Source organism: Dipodomys ordii, unplaced genomic scaffold (genome assembly GCF_000151885.1).
Source record: "Dipodomys ordii isolate 6190 unplaced genomic scaffold, Dord_2.0 Scaffold10, whole genome shotgun sequence".
Taxonomy (NCBI): Eukaryota; Metazoa; Chordata; class Mammalia; order Rodentia; family Heteromyidae; genus Dipodomys; species Dipodomys ordii.
The window spans coordinates 7,946,703-7,966,672 of record NW_012267226.1 but is presented as its reverse complement, the minus strand read 5'-3'; the positions used below and the strand labels follow the sequence as shown (position 1 = coordinate 7,966,672).

The 19,970-nt window shown below is 44.3% G+C and overlaps 1 protein-coding gene across 1 annotated transcript in view; it reads right to left on the bottom strand.

The window, feature by feature from the left end:
• Ets1 (v-ets avian erythroblastosis virus E26 oncogene homolog 1) overlaps positions 1 to 19,139 on the bottom strand; it is a 76,766-nt gene extending 57,627 nt beyond the window's left edge. The window contains exon 1 of the mRNA XM_013009680.1: positions 18,696 to 19,139. Within this exon, the coding sequence (XP_012865134.1) occupies positions 18,696 to 18,777 (82 nt within the window). The 5' untranslated portion in view covers positions 18,778 to 19,139. The remainder of the gene's footprint in view (positions 1 to 18,695) is intronic.
• Between the last annotated feature and the right edge of the window lie 831 nt (positions 19,140 to 19,970).

Sequence of the window (19,970 nt, the reverse complement as noted above, 5' to 3'; positions counted from 1 at the left end):
CCAGGAACTGGCTCTGGCCTGATTGGTTAGAGGGGTGTCAAGTGGAAAATTTTCTGTAACCAGGTTAACAGTAAACCACAGTTTTAAGAACCACTCAAGTAATAACAGCGTCCGTGGTGAACACTTGTACACAATTTGGTTGGCTGAGAGAAGGTGATAACATCATTCACTGAGTCCCCATGGCGTGAAAAAGCATTTTACAGGAATTATTTCTAATCCTTACATAGCCCTGAGAGATCTCTATGATTATCTTCGTTGAAAGGATCAGAAAAGCAAGGCTTAGGAAGTTTAATTTGCCTAAGGACAAATTAGTAAAGAGCAAGCTTGAATTCAAACCTAGGGCTGTCTCACTAGCCGGCAGTGCAAAGTATTATTGTGAACAATATCATAAATGTGATAAGGTATGGCTCAAAGAGATTAGATAGCATGGAAAACCACCTAAATGTAAGTCATTTGCTACTGACTTAAGAGGTCTTACCTGCCAAGTCGGAAAAAGATTAATATGATTTACCACGAAATTATGGCAAGTGAACCATGGCATAAATCAATCTACCTGGCAAATATGGATGAATCAAGTACCTAGAAGTGGAGCTATGGCTCAAGTGGTACAGCACTAGCCTTGAGAGAAAAAGCCAAGCAAGAGTGCAAGCTCTTAAGTTCAAGCCCCCGTACTGGCACAAAACAAAATAAAACAAAGCAAAACAAGGACCCAAGTACCAATGGATATGCACGTGGATTACATTTTGACTCTGCTGTATTTTATATTGAGTTTAGGAAATTCAAATATTAACTTCTCTGGAATTGGCTGGCTTATAAAAGAATATTATTTTCTTACAAAGCAAGGCAGAAGGAGACAGGAGATTGCTTCATCTTTGCTGGTCACTCACTGCCTGCCCTGGGCCAGTAAGAGGCATGTGCTGGGCAGAACTCTGTAAATCCAAGGCAAGACCCTTAGTCCCTGCTGCTCTTCCCAGCACCTAAATTTCAAAGTTCTTCCCTCAGCCCATCCATCACAAGAAAAGTATGGCTAAAGGCATAGCCCTGAAAATCCCAAAGAGGTTTTCAAAATATCTAGAAATGTTTTTCTGGATTTGGTTTTGGCTTATTTGTCTTTGGCCACTACTCCAGCTTGAACTCAGGGCCCGAGCCCTGTCTCTTATTCACTCAAGGCTAGCACACAATCACCTGAGCCACAGCTCTACTTCTGGATTTTGGGTAGTTAATTAGGGATACAAATGCTACAGACTTTCCTGCCCAGGTTAGCTTCAAACTGTGATTCTCAGATCTCAGTCTTCTGAGTAGTTAGGATTACAAGTGGTGAACCACTGGCGCCAAGCTGTTAGTAAAAAAAAAAAAAAAAAAACTCACTGAATCAGAGGTTAATTCCAGGTCTGCCATGTAGCTGTTGATGCATTCCATGCATGTTTATTTTTCTACAAACATTCTTATTGCCTTAAGTGGCCTCAAGGCCTACACTATGTAGGTGCATGTCGCCTCCCTAGAAAATTCTCTGGCATGGATGGGGTTCTCACTTCATTCCTCGATTTTCCAAACTAGAACATGGGGGACTAAACCCCAGTTCCACCTCCAAGTTCAGTAAGTTTAATAAGAACTTGCAGGCCGGGCGCCGGTGGCTCACGCCTGTTATCCTAGCTACTCAGGAGGCTGAGATCTGAGGATCACCGTTCAAAGTCAGCCTGGGCAGGAAAGTCCATGAGACTCTGATCTCAAAGAAACCACTAGAGAACCAGAAGTAGTGCTGTGGCTCAAGTGGTAGAGCGCTTGCCTTGAACTGAAGAGCCCAAGGACCACGCCCAAGCCCAGAGTTCAAGCCCCATGACTACCACCACCACCACCAACAACAAAAGACCTTGTTCACCTGTCCATCGTGGACTTGAAAATGCACAGAAGAAATTATGTGATTTTTCCCTTTTTCCCCTATCACACATCCCTATGTTAGTAAATATTTATCAATAAATTACATATTTTCTTACTAACCCTGACAGTAATGTCCATTCTAAAACTGTCCCAAAATAATGTCCCAGGAATCAAGTCCTTTTGCAAAAACATTGCATGTTTTCTCTTCCAATAAGCCTAAGTAGGCAAGATAATGTAATTAAGAAATATCTTGAGAGAAGGTGAGTGAATACCACCAAAATACTCAATGTATATATGTAAAAAATGGAACCAAGTCTCTTGAGAGGATGAATGGAGTTGAGAGAGACCAGGGAAAACAGAAGGGCTGACACTGATCAAGATGCCTTGCAGTCATAAATTGATATGGTGAATTGAAGCCACTTTGGGCCTCCTTTATCTAATTAAAGATAGTTTAAAAAAATTAAAATATCTTAGTGCAAAATGTGTGTGTGCGTGTGTGAGTGTGTGTGTGTGTGTGTGTGTGTGTGTGTAAGTCATGGGCTTTGAATTCAGGGCCTAAGATCTATCTTTGAGCTTTTTCCCTCAAGGATAGCACTTTGAGCTACGGTGCCATTTCTGGTTTTCTGGTGGTTAATAGGAGGTAGGAGTCTCACACTTTCCTGCCAAGGCTGGCTTCAAATTGAAGATCTCAGCCCCCTGAGTAGCAGGTGTGAGCCACCAGTGCCTCTGGCTTAGTAGAAAATTCTGACTTTGAAGCTCTATGGCCTTTGGAAAATTATCTGAACCTTTCTGAGACTCAATTCTGTATACACACAACAGGGCAGAACACAGCAACATCAATGAAAGAATATGACTGTTTCTGTAAAGAATCTTGCAACGTACCTGACACCTAGTAAGTCCTCTAAAAAAGTGTCACTTCTTAGTCTTTGTACCTCAGACAAAAGATAGGTGTCAAGACCAGCAAAAAAAAAAAAATTCACCTGGAAATTCTGACAAACATTTGATTTCCATTAGGAAACAAGGACGGTATAAGACTGCACTTTTTAATCTCTAAAATCAAGGATGCTTAGAGACATAGGACTCGCCCTGGAGAGGTTCATGTGTATTTAGAATCAGGGTGCATTTCCCACTAATTAAAGAACACTCCTTACTTCCTCAATGACTCTGTGTGAACTCATTAACTCTCCCACTGTCTCCCAAAGAAAGGTAGCTCATTTACTAGGAGAAAATTCCTTCAAGTAGGATACCACAACAATACTGAACATTCATCCAGCAGTTCCAGGAAAAGCAGTCTCAAGAGTCTTGAATGTCACACGGGCAGCAGACTACCTATGCACACTTGCTTAGTGGACCACATAGAAACTGTTCAAAGCCAAGCAAAGGCTAAAAACAAAGGACCCTTCAGGCCTGGCACCCAAAGTATCCCAAAGTGGAGAGCCCTAAGCCAGAAACTAAACCCCAAGGTAAGGGGAAGACACTCGGTGTGGCCCTACTAAGACCGACTTCATGAGCTCTACAATTTCCCTACCAAGAATTAAGTGAATGCTCAGATTGCAAAATTCCAGGCTTAAAACTCTTCTCACCACCTCTTTGCTTATAATCAGATGAGCCACCCGTGGCTTCCCATTCCCACTCCCTTCTTGCCCCATAATCCAGAAGGGCCTCTGGCACCAATGGCTACTGGGGATTTACACCTACTTGGCAAGGAAAACAGTACCACACCAAGGGAGTTCTTGTCGGGCTAACAACCTGTCATTTGGCTTTGGAATGCTCTGGCTTCCAGCATGACGGAAACAAGGTGGGGTGGGAGTGAGGCCTGCTTTTATTGCTCAAAACAACACATTGTACCATGGAGGTAATCCAATGCAACTCTGCTCAACTCTTCACCATAGCGAAGGCCCTCTATCTCAAATGGAAACAAAGGAAAAGCTCAAAGCACTCACTAGTTCTTACATAGTTCTTGCCCATGACATCCACTGGAAGACTCAAAATATTCTTTTTGTTTCTGTTTTGCTTTTCCCAGACAGTCTTCTAGCTACCTATCATTCTTGCTATCATAAAGATGAACTTCTGCTAAAAAGCATCATTTGAGGCACAGTCATATGTTCAGTGCAGGCAGAGATTGGAGAATTCTTTTCAAAATGCTTTAAAAGAAAAAGAAAAAGAGCTATTTGGTGGCTCACACCTATAACCCTAGGTATTCAGGAGGCTAAGATCTGAGGATTGTAATTCAAAGCTAGATGAGCAGGCAAGTCCCTGAGACTCTTATCTCCAATTAACCACCAGAAAGCCAGAAATAGAGCTGTGATTCAAGTGGTAAAGTGCCAACCTTGAGTGAAGAAAAGCCCAATGAGAGCATGAGAGGCCCTGAGTTCAAGCCTCTGTCCCCAAAAAGGGGGGGAAGGAGAGAGAGAGATTGAGAGAGAGAGAGGAGGAGGAGAAGGAGAGAGGGGGGAGAGGGAGAGAGAAAGAGAAAGAAAGAAAGAGAGAGAAAGAAAAAGGAAGGAAGGAAGGAAGGAAGGAGAGAGAGAGAGCACTTTAGGTCAAAGTTCAACTTTCCCAAAGGGAGATTCTGTATTTCTCTCCCAGTCTGAGAGGTAACTTGATATAATGACATTTCCTTTTGTTTCTTGAGAAGGAACAAACTTGCCATACTATTTAAGTCTGACCAATAGCTTGTTGTGAATCCCTCTGCCACATACCCTGATCCCACAGCACAGGGTTCCCGGTCACCTGTTCAAAGTTCCACCTCTGCCAGCTGCGGAGGACTCATTAAATATAAATAAAACATGTAGAGGATGTCTACCTCTAGCAAAAGAGAAGCAAATACCTAGTGGGCTTCTCTATCCCTGGCTACCATTTACTATCATCAGCTAAGTGTATGTGTGTGCCTGAACACGGGGCATTTGGTGAATTCTGATGTTGCCTCCTAACTTTGCCACTTTTGGATCACATACCCTTGGGAGAGTTAGTTGGTGTCATGGCTCTGTACTTCCCTACACAGGGAATCCTGGGAGCTTCAAGGTGGTGAAGTCACCTGTCAAATCTCACTGCCCTACCAGGTTCGAAGCAAATATTAAGATGGGTTGGTGAACAAGATTCTCCACAGATCTTAATGTTTCACCCAAATTCAACAAATAGCCAAATATTCCAGGAAAGGAAGACATCAGACACAATTGTAGGGTTGTTGGCTACAGCTGGATGTGTTTGAATCTAAACTCCTCCACTCAGCAAGTCCCCCACCTGGGACAAGGTCTTCCTCTCTGGATTTCTTCATCTGCAAATGGGGAATCATGCTTTAACTATTATGGGTTAGGGTAAAAGAATGAGGTTCTTAGCTAGGCACTGGTGGTGGTGCATGCCTGTAATCCTAGCTACTCAGGAGGCTGAGATCTAAGGATAGCAGTGTGAAGCCAGCGCAGAGAGGCAAGTCCATGAAACTGTTTGCTCCAATTTACCACCAAAAAAAACCCCCACAAAAACAAAAAACAAAACAAATGAAAAAACAAAAGCTGGAAGTGGAACCATGACTCAAATGGTAGAGTGTTAGCCTTGAGCAAAAAAACTCAGGGACTGATGCGCGCGCATGCGTGCGCGCGCGCACACACACACACACACACACACACACACAATGAGGTTCTTGGTACAAAAGTCAGCAAACAAAAACAAACCAGAAAAATTAGCAAAAACACAACAACAAAGGAAAGATGAGCAGTTCAGGGATAAGCAGTAGTTCCTTGGTAAGTTCCACCTAGCACATGGCCATTTCTCTTCCACTCCAACCCCACCCCACCCCAAAGTAAAGCCTGGCTTGCTGAGTTTAGGTCCTTGCTTCTCACAGACAAAGATTAACTAGGACAGATCTTTCTCCAAATAAAGGGGGGAAAAAGACATCAATAAAAAGAGATTTCAGATAAAAACAGGGCAACGCCTTAGAATTGGGGGTAGGGGGGGAATGTTTACCACACCCAAGCACAATTGTAGCTTCCTGGATGGCCCACAAGCCGAAAGCAGGTGGCACCTCGCCTGTCCCTGATCCCACTAACAGGCAGTGCCTGTGAAGGGTTATCATGGAGCTGCCCAGACACCATCTGTGGCCAGCCCCTCATCGTGCAGGCCCGGGGCCCTTCCCAGTATATAGACAGGCGGTAGAGGCCTTGACTCACTGGCCTGTCAGGAAGAGGTACACAGCGTAGCTCCCAGCAGAATGCATTCCTACTACAGGAGGGAACTGTTTCTCAACAGAGTAGAACAACGAAAAGGGGCAGCTTTGATGAAATAACTCATTACTCAGCCATCACGCTCAAGCCTGAGGATGCAGCTGGGCTTGGCTGCGCCACTTCCCAGAACTCCTAAGCCTCCATCTTCTTCCTCTAGCTCAGACCCTGAACAGGAGCCACTATATGCTGGTGGGAGCATAAGCTTATGTAGAAAGGAAGTGTGGAAGGCTAGGAGACCTAGAGGGAGGGAGGTGTGACCAAGAGGGAAGTTCAGTGTCATCCCAAGACAATGCATTTAGAAATGACCACACCTGTAATCCTAGCTACTTGGGTGGCTGAGATTTGAGAATCACAGTTCAAAGCCAACCTGGGCAAACAAGTCTGTCAGACTCTTATCTCTGCTGATTAATCACAGAAAAAACCAGAAGTGAGACTGGAACTCAAATGGTAGAGTGCAAGCCTTGGGCAAAAGGTGCTTAGGGGTGGCACCCAGGCATAGAATTCAAGGCCCAGGATGTAAACTTGTTCAACCACTGTGGAAAGCAGTATGGAGGTTCCTCAAAAGACTCCACATAGAGCTCCCCTATGACCCAGCAATCCCACTTTGGGGCATTTACCCAAATGATCACAAACAAGACCATACTAAAGCTACCAGCACAACTATGTTTATTGCAGCATTATTTACCATAGCTAAGATATGAAACCAACCCAGATGCCCCTCAGGAGATGAATGGATCAAGAAAATGTGGTATATATACACAATGGAATTCTATGCCTCCATCAGAAAGAATGACATTGCCCCATTTGTTAGGAAATGGAAAGGCTTGGAAAAAATTATATTAAGTGAAGTAAGCCAGGCCCAAAGAAACATAGGTCCCATGGTTTCCCTTATTTGCAATAACTAGTATATGTCTGAGTCAAGCAGAAAAGTTGATGTTAGGTGAAATGAACCCCAAGATAAGTATTCAAATTTTTTTCTTACTTGCGATTGTTTCTAACTTATTTATAAGATGATTTCTTTGTTGCTTTGTATGTCCCTCCCCCACAGTAAAACACCTGCTTTCATTGTATTTGATGTTGGTATACTTTGTGGAGGGGAAGGGCAAAAACAAATCGTTTAAATAGGGATACAGGTGGACCCATTGCAACAATGAGATGTACAAGTCGTTATGTCCAAAAATGAACTTTACAACTTTGGCGGGGGGGAGGGGGGCAGGATGGGAAGGGATGGGAAGGGGAAACTAAGGAGGAGGCAACTATGCTTGATAAGAAAGAAATGTACTCATTAACTTGCCCATGTAATTGTAACCCCTCTGTATGGTATTTTCACAATAAAAAATTTTTAAAAATAAAACAGAATTCTAGGACCAGGACCATCAAAAAAAAAATACCATACAGAGAGCTGCATTCAGTTTTCCATCACCTCTCTCTGTGGAAAAGCTGCCTTTTCCAGATGTGCCTCAATTCCCCGTGGTTACTATCATACACCTTAGGATTTGTCCCCTCTTCTTTTTGTTTGTTTCTTTTTGGTGGCAGACAAGTCTGACTCAAGCTCTTGCTTGCATTCTTGCTTCAGATTGTGTTTTAACATTTGAGGGACACTTCAATGTCCAGTTTTCTGAAGTTAATTGGTGGTAAGAGTCTCACAACATTCTCTGCCCAAGATGGCTTCAAACCACATACCTCAGATCTCAGCCTCCTGAGTAGCTAGGATTGCAGGCTTGAGCTACCAGTGCTTGTCTACCTCTTAAGTAACACTGTGCTCTTTTGGAGCCTTAGTTATTTAAAATATTATTAAAAGCCTGCCGAGCAACCATGACTCATACCTGTAATCCTAGCCACTCACAAGGCTGATTTCTGTTCAAAGCTAGCCTGGGAAGGAAAGTCCATGAGATTCCTATCTCCATTTAACCATCAAAAAGCTGGAAGTGGAAGTAGAGCTGTGGCTCAAGTGGTAGAGCACTAGTCTTGAGCTATAAAACCTCAGGGACAGGGCTGGGAAGGTGGCTCAGTGGTAGAGCGCTTGCCTTGCATGCATGAGGCCCTGGGTTTGATTCCTCAGCACCACATAAGCAAAAAGAAAAAAGCCAGAAGTGGCGCTGTGGCTCAAGTGGTAGAGTGCTAGCCTTGAGCTGAAGAGCTGAGGGACAGCGCCCAGGCCCAGAGTTCAGGCCCCACGACTGGACCCAAAAAAAAAAAAAAAAAAACACTCAAGGACAGTGCCTTAGACTAAGTTCAAGTCCCAGAAATGGCACCAAAAAATTTTATCAAAATCCATAAAAAGTAAATATTAGGAGAACCTTTGTAGGTACCTTCTCCAGGTCATTTATTTGCCTGATGATGAAAAATGAAGTTCAGAATAAATGAAAGTTCCCAAAGTCACACAAATACAGACAAAGTCACGGCTTAGAACAAAGCCTCCTTCCTCTCCAACCAATGATGAGCCCCAGAAAAGTCCCTCTACTTATTTAAGATCCAGTAATAATTGCTACTATACTATACTACTTACTATGCTACTTACCATTCCTGATTCCTCATTGCAGTGTGCACTTATTAGAATCTGGATGATGTAAGATATACTATGTATTGTGTATAGAATTAAATTAAATAGTACGCAAGGAATATCAAATAGAACAATTGCAGAAATTCAAGGAGTAGGTAAATTAGTCACATGGAAATTCTGCCATTAAAAATTTTTCCTGCAAACTTCTCACAAAAGTATCAAAATCAGGTGGATGCTGGTGGCTCATGCCTGAAATCATAACTAGATTACAAAGGCTAAGATCTCAGGATCCCAGTTCAAATCCAGCCTGTGCATAAAAGCTCATGAGACTCTTATCTACAATGAATCATTAAAAAGCTGAAAGTAGAGCCGTGGCCCAAGTAGTAGAACTCCAACCTTGAGTATAAAAAGCTAAAAGACAGCATCCAGGCTGAGTTCAAGCACCAGTACTAGCACACACTCTCACACACACAATCATATACACAATACATTCTTATTTGAATATTAATAGCAAAAAAATTACCATAGCACAAAACTGAAGTTGCACAGAAATATCACTTAAAACAGAAACAGCACCTGGTGCATAGTAAAGGTTCCTAAAGACTTTTAAAAAATTACCTACAAACAACAACTTCAAGAGATACCCATGCCTAAACTAAGTTATTTTCCATTTGAACCTCAAAAAAAAGGGTACCTGATTGATTTTGTCATGTTCTCTGAGGTTTAACGCCTATTCTGATAAACTGATATGGAGGTTTTAACAACTAACAGTTTGAGTGGGAGGGAAAATAATGAAGAAAAAAAAGAATCATCAGTCTTATAAACCTACTCAACACCAGGACTCTGTCCTTAACCTACCTACTTTCAAAGGCAAAAACCATCCTGAGATCCCATAAGCTTTGTCGTGGGTCCTGGCCCTACACCAATTTCTTTTTCTCTTTTCCAATAACCTGGAACTTGGCCTTCATATTGGTTTAAGCCTCCTTTCTTTCTTTTCTTTTTGTCAGTCAAGGGGTTTGAACTCAGGGCCTGGGTGCTGTCCCTGGGCTTTTTTGTTCAAAGCTAGCACTCTACCACTTGGAGTCACAGTGCCACTTCCAGGGTTTTGGTGGTTAATTGGAGACAAGAGTCTCATGGACTTTCTGGCTTTGAACTATGATCCTCAGATCTCAGCCTCCTGAGTTGCCAGGATTATAGGCATGAGCCACCAGCACCTGCCTTTCTTTCATTTTAAATTTAGTATTCTTTTCATATGATGTTCTATATCTAAAACATTCCTTTCTCTGTTCTCTCTGGGGGTGGGGGTGGGAGGATGCTGGGGCTTGAACTCAGAGGTCTGGGCACTGGCACTTAGCTTTTTGCTCAAAGCTGATGCTCTGGCACTTAAGCAACAAGCTCCATTTCTAGCCATTCTGCTAGCTAATTAGAGATCAAAGTCTCATGGACTTTCCTGCCTGGGTTGGTTTTGAACCAAAATCCTGAAATCTCAGCTTCCTGAGTAGCTAGAATCATAGGCATAACTACTGGCCCTGGAGGCCCTTTGTCTATTCTTCTAATCTCCTTCAAATGCTTCACAAATGCTTTTAGTCTCCACAAAGCTGGCCCACAAGAGTTCCAGCCTAGAACTGTTAGAATAGAGAGTCCACCCAGCAGAAAACGCACATATTTTCCTAAATTCAAACACTGGTATTCTTGCACTTTTAGCCACAGAAGTGCCTAGAACACACAGAAGATAATATCTGAACTATTCTGACCAGCTATCAGCCCAGGAGGGGTTTCAAGTATTAGAAATGGCCACACAAACAGCAAAGACAACAGGCCCATATCTGCACATCTGGCTACCTAAGAGCAGAAGTCCAGTCAGTCAAACGCAGTACCTTGCCCTGATGGAGACCTTCCCAAAGCCTACGGAAAATCCTCTTAAATTCTTTCATTTCTTTCTAAAAGGGTCCTCTTGCTCTTTTATCCTTCTACTAGATCTTTTATTAGTACTCTGCCTGTCCTTCTCCCCTCTTATTTTTTTTAGCCAAAAACACAATGTTGCAATTGAACACACTAAAGGCTTGTAGTGTATTTTTGTTTCTTTGTTTCATCTACATTGTTTAATGGGGAAAAAATTGTTTCTTTTGTCCCTTCTTACTTCAACTGTAAAATGTCTCATCTTGAATATACAGTCAAACAAAACAAAAAATTTAATTGTCTTCACTTATGTAATAGTGACACTTCCTTCCAATTCAAAAGTTCATTTATTCATTCGTGTGAACATAAAAGCAGACACACATAAACACCATACAAACACACACACACACACACACACACACACACACACACACACACAAAGTATGCAAAACATTCATGGTTCTTCTGCAGAACTTTGCAAAGCAAAAAATAATTACTAGCCAGGTGCTGGGGGCACACACCTGTAATCCTTGCTACTAAGGAGGCTGAGATCTGAGAGTCAAAGTCCCAAGCCATGAGACTTATTTCCAAGGAACCACTAGAAAGTCAGAAGTGAAGCTGTGGCTCAAGTGGCAGAGCATCAGCCTTGGGTAAAAAAGCTGAGGAACAGAACCCAAGCTCTGTTCAAACCCCAATACCAGCACCATCACCACCACCACCCCAAGAAATAACGGCTACCACAGCTACCTAAAGTACCTTAGAGGTTTCAAATGCTTGGTGTGAACTTGTTTGAGGTTGATTTTGAGTTGTTTCTCAGGCTCTAAGCAAAATTATGATATGAATCAACAATGAATTTAAAATATAACTCATGGTTGGGGAAAACCATGCTAAACTTAAAATGCTTCAAATTCTTCATCCAGTTCTCTTTGCTTACTTTGGATGGCATAACCCCAAGATTAGCCACTGAGAGAGTACAAGCATTTGATGGTCCAAATTTAGTGTGTAAGTAGGGTGACCCCACCTGCTAACAAGTCCCCATGGATAACTTGCTGTTCTGTGGTATTATCGATATTGCTCCTTGGATGGTATTCCCAGGGTTACTTGGGTCTAAAAGCATTTTCTGAATCATTGTTTTACAACCAACTCTCAGAGACAAAACTGAAAGTTCCAGAAAAAAAAAAGGCAGCTGAGAAAAGTTGTGTGGGCAGCGAACAAGAGTCACATTTGGAGTGCCAAGTGACAGTTTTGACTTCAAGCCCACTGGAAAGAACCTGGGAAATATGACAGAGTTGGCCAAATAATAAATATTTACGGCTCACACTGCAATATTTTTGGTCGATCTGTAAGCATGGCTTTCTGCCAATACAATCAGACCTACCACAACCTACAATAGAGACCAATTCTTTTTGCTTAAAGATTATAAACCATACAATTAAAAAGAAAAGGTCACTAAAACCAGCCAAGTAGAATTAGCCTACTGGTGCTGGGGAGGGCAGGGAAAAAAGCAAAGAATTAACTAGAGTCACATGACAAGTAAAAAGGCATAGATTTGAAAATCACCTTGACATTCCTAACCCTGGGTTAAGAACAACACCCATGAGCAAAGAGCAGCCTAGAACATAATGGCACAGCAGCAAATCCTCACAGACATTCCTTCTAAGCAGAGCAATGAGAGTGGTGTGCCAAGATAGAGCAACCAAATAAAAATATATTCAAGGTATTAAGACTAGTCGAGTACCAGCAGTTCACCCGAACTACTCAGGAGGCTTCAAAAGCTGCCTGGGGCAGGAAAGTTCATAAGACTCTTCTCTCCAATAAACCACCCAAAAGCTGGAAGTGGGGTTATGGCTCAAGTAATAGAGCACCATCCTTGAGTAGAAAAAGCTAAGGAACAGCACCCAGGCTCTGAGTTCAAGTGCCAGTACCAGCACACCACCCACAGACACACAGATACATAGACACACACAGATACACACACAGACATGAACAGTAGATGATCATCATGTTGCTCATGCACAAATTCCCTAAGGATGCTAATCTTTGGGGAAAACACTCCCCATGGGTCATGATAAGGGAACCACCAGCTTGGCCACAGAGAAGACAGGAGTCTGTTCTCCATTAGCCACTTGCCTTTGGGGCTGTCTTTCCCTCCCTTACCCCATGAGCACGCTAAGTGCTAAGTGGTGTTCCCTAACATATGAAACAGACTCAAAACAACCCTGAAATTTTAGGGAGAAAAAAATAGAATTTGTTTTCTGTGTTCCCTCAGCCTCTTTGTGAGCCGGAAAATTACACATCAAGCATGTCATCAGAAAATGAACCCCTCTGCCAGTCTTCCATCTTTCCCCAGCCAGAATTGGAGCACAGAGGCATCAGTGATAAAGGAGGTAAAACGGGCAGGATCCAGAGGCTTGAAAAAAGTTGCAACGTTGTCCGGGCTCCTGTGGCTCCCGCTCATAATTTTAGCTACTCAGGAGGCTGAGATCTGAGGATGGCAGTTTGAAGCCAACACAGGCAAGAAAGTCTGTGAGACTCTCATCTCCCATTAGCCACTAAAATGGCTAGAAATGGAGCTATGGCTCAAGTGCTAGAGCACTAGCTTTGAGTGCAAAAGCTAAAGATGGTGCCTAGGTCCTGGCACATTAGCCTTGGAAGGGAATATAATCCTTTCTACCTGTAAGAGCTAAGAATATCTGGAGGACAATCACAAGAATCCTAGCACTCCGGACACAACCCAAGGTCAGTGTGGCCCAGCCCCTTAAGCTTCTTAAGCAATGTATCTAGATGCTTCCAGCCCAGCTGTTTGTTGATATTTTAGAATCCAGAGGACTTTTCTTTCCAGGCTGGCAATGAACAGTGATCCTCTGGATCTCAACCTACTGAGTTACAGCTGTGGGCCACCAGCCCCCCGGCTACAATCAGGTTTTAGTTTGCAAAGTTCATAAGAATAACACCCTACTTTAAACTTTAGGTGAAAAAATAAAAATAAAAAACCATCCCTGCTCTATCTCATTAGTTACTAATGTGATTCAAAGCACTGCTCTGCATATCATTTTCTTCATCTGAAAACATAGGAGTAATAATACTTTCCCCACAGCAAGCAAGATGTGTGAAAGGGGGCTCTTTTCTATGAACACGGCCAACACACAATGCAAGCTCAATACATCTTTCAGAAGGATTCCTATAACTTTTCCATGGCAAGAGTCCATCTTTCAATCAAGCCCATGGAATGCCACCACAGCCATGGGTTATTCATGTCTGCAGACCAGAGAACTGTCTGTAATTACACGATAGCTAGTGGAGAATTATCTACCACACTCTTTGAAACGGGGAGACTCTTTCCTGGAAATTCCTTGATCTACACTAACCAGCAGAGAAACTGATGGGACCCAGTGGAGCAAACCAGGGTTTGGGAACTTGACCATAGGTTACATTGGCTTCTAGGAGAAGATGATGTTCCTACAATGTGGTCTGGGCTCTTTAAGAAGGAGAAAAAAAATTACACAGGACCTCCCCCCTCCCAAAAAAGACACAGCAACACAAACTGTCCAAAAATGCCAGGAATGTAAGTTTTGCCAACCAAATAAATAAAATGAAGGCTATTTTATAATAACGAAACATGATGCATTTCTCAATCGTGCATCATGGAAAAAACTAGTTCTCCATCAACCCTGAAAATGTCCCCCTCATCCACACACTCAGTGGACTTCCTGCTCTGAGGTAACAATGTCAGTCTGTATTGCCCAAGATAACTGACCAACCCCTGGCCTGTCAGCCCTCAAGATACTCAAAATTATCTGCTCACCACGCTTGCTTTCTGGAGCAAGCATGAATCTTGGTTGGCACAAGGTCTCAGTGAAGCAAGCAAGTCTTAAGTTTCTCCTCTGTGCACTCTCAAACAATAGATTTGGGCAGTGCATGTGATGTAGCCACAATACCTCCCTATCAAACCTTTCAAGGGTGCCACTGAAAGTCCTGTTATTGATCAGGGTCATCTTTATTGATATGCCTTTGAATGGACTCTTCAGCAGAATCCATGACAGTGCTGTGTTAAGATTTTGCACAAATTCATGTGTTCACATTGAGTAATATTACACTTGCACAAACTAGAATACAGAGATGTTAAGTAATTTACCCCAAGTCAACACAGTAACTAAGTGATCACCTGGTCTGACTCTAGAGTCCCTGCTCTGAACCACAGGAGTCTTTCTTTTGTCACAAACAGAGCATGGTCAGTGGGGATCAGGGCACACAGTGAGCAAGTAATCCTGACAGGCCTGGCAGCTCAATCCTTTCATGTCTACACTGAGAAAGGACAAAGGTTTGTTCCCTTGCTAAAGGCAATAAAGATCTCCATTGGAAGAACCAACTCTGCTAGAGTGGGATGGGGTTTAGGGATGGATGGCCCTTTTAGTCTCATTAATGGATAAAAGTCCAGAATTAGAACTTAGAGCGCTGATTCATATCACCCAGAAGGTAGAATGGAATGGGGAAGGAGAGAAAAATGAAGTGGCTTGGGAATGTGTTTGCTTTGGCACCCAGCCTTGGTAGTCTCAGCCCCTTCTCAGCCAACTCCACACCAAGGAAAAAACCAGAAACTACTCAATGACCATGTTAGGTTTGAGCCTATTTAAGATCAAACACAGTACAATCAGATAGAATAATATTCTACTTCACACTTACGTGGGAAATTCAATGTCAAGGTTATTTCACAGTGTATGATAATTTGGTATGTAATAATGTCAAAAATCCTCTAAGATCTCAATAAAGAATAACAGTGAATAAAGAATCAGGCACACAGGGCACACGCCTATAATCCTACCTATTCCTTATTTTGGCAGCTGAGATCTGAGCGTTGAGTTTTGGAATCAGCCTGGACAGGAAAATCTGTGAGACTCTTATCTCCACTTAACCACCAAAAGGCTAGAAAGGGAGCTGTAGTTCAAGTAGTAGAGGGATATTATCCGTCAACGTAAAAGCTAAAATACAGCACAGCCCTGAAGTTCAAACCCTAGTACCAGCACAAAAGAAAAAAATGAATACTAAAGGCTCATGAGCATGTCTTAGCTACATAGGTGGGCAAATATTCTAGGCCTATTGACTCCTGTTTGGACTCTACTTCCTTACTGCTTCTCTTTGACCAAACTAGGAAAGGTGGGGAGGAGAAAGGAAATTCTAGTTTAATCGCTGAAGCCAGCTAACACTCCCACAATCGTAGTCTCCACACAAGAAACCAGGCAACCCAAAGAAGTCATTGTGATGACTATTTAATTCACAGCTGTGGACACACAAAGCCACACTGTGAGCAGTTAAACTTTAAACGCATGTCCTCTACGGTCTGCTGGCAAATTTCTATTCAGACAAAGTCTTGTCCTTCCCCTGGTAAAAAACCAGGCAGCCCCAGCCAAAGGCTCTTCCATCTTTGCACCTGTAAGAGTAAATACTAACTGAAGTTTCTAGGCGGAGCTATCAAAGGCAACTTGTAACGTTCCTCATGACAATAGGTACTGAGAAGTTAGAAACTCATTTGACTTTACCCACTGGCTTTCTGTACATTGTCACTTAAGCTACTTACCTTTTCTTTACCCTTGTGTTCCCTTTCTGAGGCACGCGTATATTATTTACATAGAAGCAACTGAACTCCAAAAAAATAGCTAAAAGTCCGTTATTATGTTCTATATGTATTTTCAGGTTTCACTCTTTATTCGCTTACCTTCCCCTCCCTGAAAATGCTAGAAATAAAGCTGCGTGACAATAAATGGCCGAAGACTGTCTGACTTCTTTGACAAGTTGAAATGCTGTTGGATCGAAAATTACTTACAAAACTGGACCAGTGGCTTGGAAACCTTTTTTGAACAACAACAACAAAAGCCTTTATAAAGACACATATCATAGCCATTTCTGGTGGCCCATGTTTGTTATCCTAGCTACTCAAGAGGTTGAGATCTGAGGGTTACAGTTTGAAGCCAGAGCCAGCTAGAAAGACTGTGACACTTTTGTCTCCGATTAACCACCAAACTCCAAAATCGGATCTGTGGCTCAAGTAGTAGAGAGCCAACCTTGAACAACAACAGAAATCTAAGAGAAAATACCCAGGACTGGAATTGAAGTCCCAATACTGGCAAAGAAAGAAAGGAAGAAAGAAAGAAAGAAAGAAAGAAAGAAAGAAAGAAAGAAAGAAAGAAAGAAAGAAAGAAAGAAAGGAAGGAAGGAAGAAGGAAAGAAAGGAAGAAGGAAAGAAAGGAGGGAGAGAAGGAAGGAGAGACAAAGCAATAAAGAGAGAGAAAGAAAAAGAAAGAGAGAAAGAAAGAAAAAAAGAAAGAGGGAAAAAAGGAAGGAAGGAAGGGAGAGAGAAGAAAGAGAGAAGAGGGAAGGAAGGAAAGAAAGAAGGAAGAGAAGGAAAGAGAAGGAGAGAGAAAGAGATAAAGAGAGAGAAAGAAAAAGGGAGAGAAAGAAAGAAAGAAAAGGGAAAAAGGGAAGGAAAGAAGGAAGAAAGAAAGGAAGGAAGGGCAGGAAGAAAGGAAGGGAAGGTACAAAGGAAGGAAGATGCATACTATAGTTGATGTGGACAGTAGCATTAGGCCTTACCATCTTCATCCCATCCCATTTTATAGATAGGAAAGCTAAAGAAACTGACTTGCCCAGGGCTTATTTTTATCCGTAACTGAAGTAACAGCCCCATATACTTTAAATCTCTAATATTTAATATTAAATTACCAGAAGAACATGCTTCAGCTGTTTGCTGTGATCGAAAGCATGTGTTGCCAGGGGCTCTATTCAGTGCCAGGAAGAAATATCCATGGTAGGTATGTGAACTGACATATCTACATGATATTTCCCAGATGACCGACTCTGTCTCTTCCCCATAAACACACATAACAACACATGTAAACAAGCCATTTTTAAAGAAAGAGTCTATTAGTTAAGTTTAGATCTTCGCTGTGAACGATCCTTTCACTCCTCCTCTGTATGGTATAGATCAATTGTGACACACAGAACCTCTTCTGGCTCCCTGGAACCCCCAAATGCAACCTTCACAGCTGCTCTCCCCTGCCTGAAATCTTGACATATTAGGAAACTGGCAAGGAGTGGGCAAGACCTTAATGCCTCCCTTAACATTTTTGAAGTACCTCACAATGTTGTCAAAGTATCAGCTTAACTTTCATTGGAAGTTTAAGCTAAGAAAGGATTAAGGCAGGCAGCTAATTATGACAGAAGCAAAGGCCAGACAACAGCATCTAGTTATTGACAATCAGATACAACAGAGGTGCATGTAACAAATCTCTTCCAGAACTCAGGACTTTTCCCTCTATCTTTTAGATACTTTCACTTCCAAAACCACTCCTTTCTGAGGGGGGGGGGAGAAATGGCAGGGGAAGCAGATTGATTCCCACTCAGACTATAGAAGTCCTATGGAGTTGATTCCATCTGCTTAGCACCATAATTTGGGTCTATGATACAATGAAGTTTCTTTTTCTCTCTTCAAGGCAACATTATGAACTAAACATACTCAAGTCATGTCTGGTGTTGGGATGTTTTCCTTCTTCTAGGCTCTTTGGTACCAAAAGGGCTAAACTTGAAACACGGATCTAATTAGGAACCTGCATGAATACCAGAATAAAAAAGTATAATTTCAGTTCTTTCCCTACCGCCTCATCATCAACCCCACAACGACCCAAGGGAGCTTGGGATGGCAACTTTTATTTGAAAAGGAACTGGAAGGCCAGCCCGTTAGACAGCCCACTCAGCTTTAACTGCGCTCCCCCACCCTTCGCCCCGGCCCCGTCCCTCCCATCAGTTCCAAATCTAGAAGCTGCAGAAAGCAAGACATGAAGTTTAAGTGTCAGGTCCTCTTGCTATGATTAAGAAATGGGGGCATCGGAAAGAAGAGATTTTAAAAGGAGGAAGAGGGGAAAAAATGGGGATGCTAGACATTCTATAAGCTGTTTCCCACCACTCAGCAAAACGCAGCTGTGAAAATAAAATAACTATGCCCCAAACCAAGGGTCCTGGGCCACCAACAGCCCTCCTTGTGGCCTCTCCCTCTCTCCCTCCCTCCCTCTGCCACCAGCATCCCTGGGAGAAATAAACTGCCTGGAAAGCGAGCGGTGGAGGGAAAGTGAGGGGACCCCTGGAACTGGGGTGGGGAGGGGAGGGGGGTAATGGGGGGGGAGCACTTGGCAATCACCACTCACCCGGGGAAGGGAAAAGGTCCAGATCGACTTTTTCCGTCTTGATGATGGTAAGAGTCGGTTTGAGATCGACGGCCGCCTTCATGATCCGGGACGAGTTAGGGGCCAGGCGGGGTGAGCGCAAGTTTGGCGGTTACAGTTGTCGCGGTGGTGGTGGTGGTGGTGCTTTTTAATGGGGAGGTGGAAGGGGGGGAAGGATTCTTAACCAGAGAACAGGGACGGGACGGGGACGGGGAGGCGATGCCGACTTTCTTCCGTAAAACCCCCGGCTGTCCCGCGGACTGTGCACGCACCGGGCCGGGGCCGTGCGCGCCCGGGCTGTCTCCCGGGAGGCTGACACTTTCCGCGGTCTCCGCTGGCTGGCTGGCTCGCTCGCTCCCGGGCGTCCCTCGCCCCCTCGCCCGCCTCTCGCCCGCTCGCTCGCTCCCTCGGCCAGCGCCGGCTGCGGCTCGCTCTACCCCAGCTCCCTCGCTCCCCGGGTCCCCGTTCTCCCTCCCTCCCCGCGCCCGGGCGCTCTCCCCTCCTCTTTAGGGCGTTCCTCCAGTGTGCCCGGGGGGAGGACCCCCCCCCCCAGCCCGTCCGCGCGCTCGGCTCTCCGGGGGCGGTGGGCGTGGCCAGGGGGCGTGGCCTTCCCGAGTGCCCGCGGCCAATCACCGCCCGCAGCCCAAAGCGAAAGGAAGGGCGGGGCGCGCCTGGCCTCCCCGCAGCTGGGCTCCGGAGTGTTGGGGGGGGAACCCCACCGAGCCCACCCTCCCCCCCGCGGCAGACCCGCCCGGAGGGAAGGACCCTGCACCCCGCGCCCGGGCCGCTTCCACTAAGACAGATTCGGGAAAGTCCGTTCGGATTCTCCACGCATTCTTGAGGGCTTGGTCACCCGCCGCGCCCCCTCCTCCCAGTAGCAGAATAGTTTTCCCAGTGCGTGTGCATCATTCATTCATTCACAAGGACTGACACACAGGACGTGAGGCACGGGCACCCAGGGGCGTGCGGGGCGGGGGGGGGGCACGGGCCGACGTCCTCCGAGGGTTTCCGAGTGTCCGGGCGGTGGTGGTGGTTCAGGAACCAGCCTCCCAACCCTCGCCAAGGTTTAGCCGAGGCGGAGGCAGCATTGGTGGATGGTTGCCTTTGATTGTAACCCGGCTGAGGCTGCCGACGGGAGACCCCCTACATACTGTAGACCCCCTACATGTAGACCCAAATGCCCCTTGGATTGACGGGGGGGGGGAGGCGGGGGGTGGAGGGGAGGGGAGTCCAGAGTAAGGAGTCCACATTTGAAGC